Source organism: Gekko japonicus, unplaced genomic scaffold (genome assembly GCF_001447785.1).
Source record: "Gekko japonicus isolate JY-2015 unplaced genomic scaffold, Gekko_japonicus_V1.1 scaffold3202, whole genome shotgun sequence".
NCBI lineage: Eukaryota > Metazoa > Chordata > Lepidosauria > Squamata > Gekkonidae > Gekko > Gekko japonicus.
The window spans coordinates 112,462-120,929 of NW_015171598.1; the positions used below are offsets into that span (position 1 = coordinate 112,462).

At 53.6% G+C, this 8,468-nt stretch overlaps 1 protein-coding gene across 1 annotated transcript in view; it reads left to right on the top strand.

Moving 5' to 3' along the window:
• Positions 1-8,211, top strand: part of LOC107117726 — an 8,588-nt gene extending 377 nt beyond the window's left edge. The window contains exons 2-7 of the mRNA XM_015419885.1: positions 1,592-1,853; positions 3,109-3,217; positions 3,962-4,187; positions 5,002-5,137; positions 6,518-6,628; positions 8,062-8,211. Coding sequence (XP_015275371.1) covers positions 1,592-1,853; positions 3,109-3,217; positions 3,962-4,187; positions 5,002-5,137; positions 6,518-6,628; positions 8,062-8,211 — 994 coding nt within the window. The remainder of the gene's footprint in view (positions 1-1,591; positions 1,854-3,108; positions 3,218-3,961; positions 4,188-5,001; positions 5,138-6,517; positions 6,629-8,061) is intronic.
• The last annotated feature ends 257 nt before the right edge of the window (positions 8,212-8,468 follow it).

The window sequence follows — 8,468 nt, forward strand, 5'->3', positions numbered from 1 at the left end:
CGTAGCTGGCAGGCAAAATTGGCGAGGCGTTGGAGGAGCTCCGCCCTGGTTCCGCCTCTGATGCTTCTTTCTCAGCCTCTTGTGTTGAGAATATCCAAGGTTGGAGGTTGGCAATGAGGTCTTATGACTCTTCCCCCCCATCCCCTTCCCTGCTGGTACTTAAAAGTCCGAATGGAAAGGGAAGCCAAATTACAAGAGTGGACTAGGTGGAAGAAAAGGATGCCCAACAATGCTCAGGGTTCTGTTGGAGCCCAGCTATGAACAGCTGAAGAGCCTCGCTGGATCTGGCCGCTTGCTTGCCCCCAGAAAGCCCACGAGCAGTGACACGGAGGCCGAAGCCTGCCCTGTTGTTGCCCCCCCCCCCCCCCGTGGGCCCCCCCCCCCCCCCCGCAACTGGTATTCACAAGCGATGCTCGCTCTCAGCTGTGGAGCCTTGTGAGCAAGAATTCTACTTTGTGCGCTGCCGGCATTACAGTTGTGAGCGAGCGATTTGGCTGCTGCATCAATCAGTTTGCTCTGGGGCCATCCTTCCTGAGCGAAGACAACAATGTGTGAGCCCGAGGCTAAAAAACTGTGAGCTAGCTCACACTCACTCAGCTTAGAGGGAACACTGTTCACAAATACTCTGCCTCTGAACACAGAGGTTCCATTTAGCCGTCGTTGCACACAGCTGGCTTTCAGCCCCTCCTGCGTATATTTATTGATTTAAAAATCAACCTTCTGGGCCTTATCATTCGGGAGGTTAGCTTGGGGATGTGTGTGCAGACCCCTTCCAAAGGCCTCACCTGAACTCCTTCCTGAGTGGCCGATTGGCTCGGCGCCCCTGCCATCTCGCCCACCGGCCTCCTCCTGCATTCTGCTTCCGCCTGCCATCTGTTGAGGGCGGAGACTCAGTGAACTCCGCCTTCTTCTCCACACCCTGATTCTTCGCTCCTGGCAGAGCTGGCCCAGGGCCACTAATTTGGGGATCGGGGGATCCTAAAGATGGCGGGCGGCAGTCAAGAATCGATGCAGACCATCCGGACCTGGAATACAGGATCTAAAACGGTTAATCAACCTAACTGCATAAAATACTCATAAAATAAAATATGTCCTGCCATTTACAAATAAGGGCTTGGCTTTACAGTCACCGGCCTCAGTGCTCGGAGGGGTGGAATTCTTTCTGAGAATACTGTCCTGCAGTCTTTATGTTGACTGTCAAAGGGACTAGAAACTTAACCTTTTTCTTTTTTTAAGTGAAAGCTGAAAAATCAGGGGAAAGACCTGCATTCTCCTTATGTGGGCTCTTCTGGTGGAACCAGTCCCCCATTGCTTTGGCCCTGAAGTAACAGGCAAGCATCAACATTGTTCTTGCTTGCCATAGTTCTGTCAGAGCTGTTCTCTCAAGGGCGGTCCTCGAAAGAGCTCTCTCAGCCCCACCTCCCTCACAGGGTGTCTGTTGTGGGGAGGGACGGGCGTTTGTAAGCCGCTCTGAGACGCCGAGTGAAGGACAAGGGGAATAAATCCAATCTCGTTTCTTCTCCTCTTCTTCTTCTTCCGGTGCCAGAACATGAAAGAATTCCCAGACAGTCCCTTTCTTCCCTTCTTCCAGGGCGTTTATTTCCTGGTCTGCAGCCGCAGCCCGTGCTTCTGAGCGGCACAAGGCCCGGGTCTGGCTGGAGAGCGCCAGGCGGCAACGGCTTCTGGCCTCCTGCTTCGAGAGGTGGAAGGCGAAGGTCTCGAGAGCCCAAGAGCGACGGGAGGAGGAGAGGCTGCCAAAGAGACCTGCTGGGGGCAAAGCCGTGCGGCGCTGGAGGAAAGCCGTCAGGGGCTCCCGGGCCTTGCGACGGAGCATGGGGACCGTAGTCCAGCAGGTGGGGGAAAGAACATCCAAAGAGCCCTGCTGGATCAGACCAATGGCCAGTCTATTCCAGCATCCTGCCTCACACAGGGGCCAACCAGTTCCTCAGGAGGGCATAGAGGCTGAGTCCATTAGAACCTTAGAAGAGCCCTGCTGGATCAGACCAATAATCCACCTAGTCCAGCCTCCCGTCTCACACAGGGGCCAGCCAGTTCCTCTGGACGGCCAGCAACAGGGCATAGAGTCTGAGGCCTTCCCTTGATAAGAACATCAGAAGAGCCCAGCTGGATCAGACCAATGAGGGTCCACCTAGTCCAGCCTTCTTTTTATCACAGCAGCTGACCATATGCCCCCGCAAGACCCCCTCGCTAAAGCCCCTCCCTTTTCCTTCCCCCTCACAACTGGGATCGAGAGGAATACTGCTCGTGAACGCTGGGCGTGGGGAGCTGTATCTCTTTGAGTTATTTTTATCCAGCTTCCCCCCCACCCCACCCCACCCCCGGGGACTTGAGGCAACTTAAAAAATAAACAATATACATTTAAAGCATTTATAACCTAGCAGGTTTTTGGCCCAAAACCTAAACCCCCTGAGAAGGTTCCATCCCGGCTAACAGCCACTGATGTCTCCTCCTCCATCTAGTAGCCGTCACTGCATCCTGTGGCAGAGAGTTCCGTAAGTTAACTTGTGGGCACTCAATGAAATTGCTGAGCAGTCAGGTTAGAATGGATAAAAGGAAGTCCTTTTTCACCCAAAGAGTGATGAACACGTGGAATTCACTGCCATAGGAGGTGGCGGCGGCTACAAGCACGGATGGCTTCAAGAGGGAATTGGATAAGCATACGGAGCAGAGGTCCATCGGTGGCTCTTAGCCACAAGGTATAGATAGGGACTCTTGGTCTGGGGCAAGTGATGCTCTGTCTTCTTGGTGCTTGTAAGGGGAGGGAGGCAACAGTAGGAGGGCTTCTAATGTCCTGGCCCCACTGCTGGACCTCCTGATGGCACCTGGTACTTTTTTTGGCCACTGTGTGACTCAGAGTGTTGGACTGGATGGGCCACTGGCCTGATCCCACATTGGCTTCTCTTATGTTCTCATGTCCCCAACACCTCGTTGTCAGCAGAAGTACTTCCTTTTGTCTTGAGTCTGCCACTTGCCAGCTTCACCCGGGGGTGCCCTCCCAAGATCTAGTATTATGCGCACGTACCTGTTAGGAGTGCAGCGCACCCTCCCGTTTGCAGTAGGGATGAGTTTTGCCCGTTCCGTTTTCAGAGCAGCAACTACTGGACAAAAGCCGCCGCCTTCCACCTGTGCCTGCGGGAACGGAGCGGCCTCGTCAGAGCCCCCAAATTCAGGAAGATGCCCCTCTCCTGGCCGAGCAGTAAGAAATCTGGTTCTTTCTCTACTTTTTTCAGGGCATCGGGTAGAAAACAGTGAGGGGGGGCGGCTGCACAGATCTGCAGGAGTCTGGCTGATGTGTTCTGGAGGATTGTCACAAGACGGGGGCCTAGCAAAGCCTGTGCCTGTGCAGGTTCATTCCCCAGCATCTGCCATAGAAGGAGGAGGAGGTGGTGGTGGTTGGATTTATACCCCCCTTCTTCACTCGTCTCAGAGTGGCTTACAAACTCCTTCCACTTCCCCTCCCCACAACAGGCACCCTGTGAGGTAGGCAGGGCTGAGAGAGCTCTGAGAGAAACTGCTCTTTTTCAAGGACAGCTCTGAGAGAACTGTGGTTTGCCCAAGGTCATCCAGCAGGTGCGAGTGGAGTGGGGAATCAAACCCGGTTCTCCCGGATTAGAGTCCATGCACTTAACCACTACACCACTCTGGCTACACATAAAGTATCTCAGGTGTGAGGGGCGGGGGAGTCCTGTCTCTGCCTGGGGTCCTGGACAGCCACTGCCTCTCAGACGAGGCGATCTTTGCACAGGCGGGCTGATTTATCTACAGTTAGGCAACAGTTTGGGGAGGCGCCCCGAGCAATGTTGGACGCCGTCGTTCCATCTTGCTCCCCCCCCCCCCCCCCCCCCCCGGCAACAGCGAGGAGCCAAAAGGGGCAGCGGCAGAACAAAAGGCTGAGTGGGAAATCATCCTTTGCCCATTCATGTGGATTCTCTTCTTCAAGAGCAGAGAAGGAACGGAGAGGAAGGACTCCCTCCCAGCGTAGCCGTCCGTGCCAGGCTGAACGGCAGCGCTTCCCACGTCTGGCTGGTCGTCTACAGAAGCCAAAGCAGTACGGCGGGGCCTTCTCGACAGGGCCCCCCGGACAGTCCAGGCAGAGCAGAACGGCAAGCGAAACACGCCGAGATCCGGAGCAGCAGTGCTGAAATGGATTCTACGAGGCGGCTCTGGTAAGCACCTGGTCCATCCCGTCGGTGGTATGTGCCCTGCGAGGTGGCAGAGCCTCTGGGTTGTGGCTTCAGTGGATTCCAGCCCCCGATGTAAGATCCATCCCATGCTAGGACAGTCGGGAGCAATGCTCCCTCTAAGCTGTGGAGTCTTGTGAGCAAAAATTCTACTTGGTGAGCTACTGGCATTAAAGTTGTGAGCGGGCGATTTGGCCGCTGCATAAACAGATTTGCTCTGGAGCCTTCCTGCCTGAGCTAAGACAAAAATGTGTGTGTCAGACTCCCATAGCATCAACGAAGCACACGTAGAAAAGGTTTTACTTTAATTGAAGGAATAGGTGCATAACAGGATCACTGTTCAGAATGAGGGATAAGCATGGAGCCCAAGAGATTATAGTAAATTCAAAAAGCTGAGGCCCAATTGTGGGAGTTCCCCCACGCGCCACTGAGCCTGGGAAGCAACGCTTCTAGCTAATCATAACACATTTGCTTCTCATTGATAGTACCATGAGATCACCCAAGCTACTACCCGCCAGCAACCACCTGTGGCCTTGAGAGATACGGACGTTCCTGCAACTAGGCAATTTAAGTGCATCAATAGGCATACATGGGAAAGTGAAAGCAGACAAGCACATACATAGAGAATAGGAAAACACATTGGCAGCTTGCTGACAGTGTGAGCCGGAGGCTTAAAAAACTGTGAGCTGGCTCACACGAACGCAGCTTGGAGGGAACATTGGCTCTGGAGCGAGCATAACACTGTAATTGCCAGCGAATCTGTTGCTTCTTTCTTTGTCCCTCTGTGACCCAACTCCAGGAGCAAATACCTGAGACTCTGGAGACACAACGTTCTCTTGCGCCGTTTCCGGGAGTCCTGGAGGATACGCCACCTGGTGAGGGCGTGGCTGCTCTGGAAAGATGCCTGCCGGACCGAGTGGGTGGTACAAGCCTTGGTGAGTGGGAATCGGGAGGGGGGCGGGGGGGGAGAGAACGTTAACCCCGTTTCCCCAGAAATTGATCCGCTGAGACGGGAAGCCTTGGGTCACAGGACAGCCAGTCTTTGAGTCCATGTGGCAGTACTGAAGTTTGGAAACACACAGATGTGCTGCAGATGTGAAGAGGGAGCTGGGAAGTCCTCTGTCCCTGTCCCAGCTGTGAGCCTGCTGAGGGAGCGAATGAAACAACTCTTCCCTTATTTCTCCAGCTGCCTAATACAGGGACGAAGGATACCGGCCAACTTTACAGTGAAGGAGAACTTACAAGCCGGCGTGATTTAGTCATCCGTTGTCCAGATGGCTTTAGAAGGGGGGTTAGATTTGTGAAGGACAGCTCAGTGGCCACTGGCCCTGGAGACTAAAGGGAACTTCCACATACAGAGGCAGCAAACTTAACGTTAGTGCTAGGAGGCTACGTCAGGGGGAGGCCTCGGCTTCTGTGCCCTGTTGTTGGCCCACCAGAGGAACTGGCTGGCTGCTGTATGAGGCAGGAGACTGGACTAGATGGACCACTGGCCTAATCCAGCAGGGCTGTTCTGATGTTCTCATGAGGGCCTCAGCCTCTCTGCCCTGTTCCAGAGGAACTGGTTGGCCACTGGGTGAGACAGGAGGCTGGACTAGATGGACCCTCACTGGTCTGATCCAGCAGGGCTCTTCTGATGCTCTTATCAAGGGAAGGCCTTGGCCCTCCAGAGGAACTAGTTGGCCACTGGATGAGACGGGATGCTGGACTGGGTGGACCCCCACTGGTCTGATCCAGCACAGCTCTTCTGATGTTCTTAGGAAGGCCTTGGCCTCTCTGCCCTGTTGTTGGCCCTCCAGAGGAACTGGTTGGCCACTGGGTGAGACAGGAGGCTGGACTAGATGGACCTTCACTGGTCTGATCCAGCAGGGCTCGTCTGAAGTTCTGATTACTGAAACGATGCGTGCAAAGTGCTTTGGAAAGGTATATTATTATGAACAGACCTGTGCCTGATTACAGACACTGTAATTTTAATGGAACCTCCATATCCAGAGGCAGTATACCTGCAAATATAAGTTACTGTAGAATGACATGGAAGGCCTCTGTGCCTCGACTTGTGGGCCTTCAGTAGGGATCAGACCAACAAATGGTCTGCTGGCAGAGAGGGATCTTTTATTCTGATTTAACCGATACCCTGCTTTTCTGCCCCACAACGGGACAGAAATTTCTAAACAAACGGCTCCCACCAGCCTTTCCTGTGGTGCTGCACAGCCATATGGATGGGAAGCCTGGAAAGCGTGCGCTTGCTTTTGGCCAGGCCCCACGCACCTGTTATTGCTCTTCAACCAGCCCTTAATGCGCTTCTCCTCCTACAGGCGAGGCAGAGGCTGGCCCAGTGGGGCTGGAAGGCGTGGAGACGGCGTTACCTACAGACTTGGGTGGCCGAGCATTTCCTGGAGGCCCAAGACAGGAGCCTGCTCAAGAGGGTAAGGGGCACTCATTGGGGGGCACCTGCAGATAAACCATGAGATAACAACAAATTGAAACCTTCTGTGAATATGTGCAAAAGTAGTCCTTCGCAGAGGTTGTCAGCTGCATCTCTGTATGACATACTGGTCTGGCCCAGCCCACCTGTTCAACCACACTTGGTCGAGGTGAGGGTGTAAACCTGCTCCTTCTCTGCTTTGAAATTATTCCGTCGCTCCAGCCATGTGGAGGCGCAGCCTGGCTTTGGAGGAAGCTGCCTGTTGTACTTCTGTGTGAGTCACTGCTCTGAGCTGTAATTCCTGGCCTCAGGGCCCTTTTTGCAGATGTTTTCATGGCTTGGCTTGACAGGTCTTGCTTCAGCTGCTTGTCTGATAAATGGAAAGTGGCTGGAGGATCGGCATGGCACCGTTCAGACATCACTACAAACCCTGGTTGGTTGCTGCGGGATTAAGCCAGAGAAACCTCATGCTTACCCAACTCCCTCCTCCCCTCACATGGCTGGTTAACAAAAGACATAGCCATTTATGGAAACTTGCAGCTGGTCCTTCCATCCGAACCACAAGCTATACTTTGCACCCTTCCTTAGGAGCAGGAATTTAACCTTGGTTTGCAATCCCAGTTTGTAAGGAAGCATGCAAACCCTTGGTGATGGGGTCAGACGCAAGAAGAAACGCTGGCTCACAGCAAATCCTTCATTCGGTCACGGCCCTCAGTGGGAGGGAGGACAGGATCCCAAGAATTTCCACCAAGTTTGTCCAAGTTGCGGCCAAAACAGGCTTTTAACAGCACACGGCTTCTAGGCTGCATGAAGCTTTCACTGTTTAAAACACTTCGGTCGGGGTCACAACACCGTCTAGTGACCCCGGGCCCAAAAGAGGCCAGGCTTGCTACCACAAGGGCCAGGTCCTTTTCGGTGGCGGCTCCTATCTGGTGGAATGAGCTCCCAGAGGAGATCAGGGCCCTGCGGGACTTGTTACAGTTCCGCAGGGCCTGTAAGACGGAGCTCTTCCGCCAGGCTTTCAAATAGGAGCCGCCGCCACCACCAACGGGTGACTTCAAAGCAGTTACTGCTGGGTTAGGCTGACTGGCTACCGAACATCGGGGCCATAGCATCCCCCTCTCTGACTCAATGTGGTGTGCAATAGAGAGCGAGTATGTTAGTCGCGATGGATCCTTGGGAGTTGCCTACTGTGCTTAACTGTGTTTAAATTGTTTTAACTGTGGTGTTGTATTACACCTGTGTTTTGTAAGCCGCCCTGAGCCCGCGTGCGGGGAGGGCGGGATATAAATGTAATTAAATAAATAAATAAGTAAATAAATTCTGTAAGCACGCCAGAAGCCAGAGTAAGTGGAGCAAAAAAAGGAGAGGAAATACCCATTTGTTTGTGGGATGTCCACCGCCTGGGATGATTCCTGTCTGCTTCTCTTTTAGGCTTTTGGAAGGTGGCGGCACCTGGCGGCAGAAGTGAACCACCAGCCCCAAGGAAGCTTTTCAGTCTCCCAGCCTCTTTCAGGCAACACAGGGGCAGATTTAACCAAAGTACGAAGCTGGATGCCAAAGGATGCAGAGTCGTCCTGGTGACCTCTCTTCAATTAACAAGCAGAAAGCCAATCATTCAGAACCTCTTGGGTGTTTTTTCAGAGGGGTGTGTGCGTGTGCAAATCAGGTTACCCATGAACTAAACCCCGATTTTGCGGCGGGGGGGCACATTTCCCATCAGCACGGACTGCATTTAGGCCTTGCGGGGGGGGCGGACAGTGGGAATTGGGAGGTGTGCCCTGCCGTGAATGGATCTTTCTCCCTGGTGGAACCACCCATGATCAAAGTTTCACCGCTCT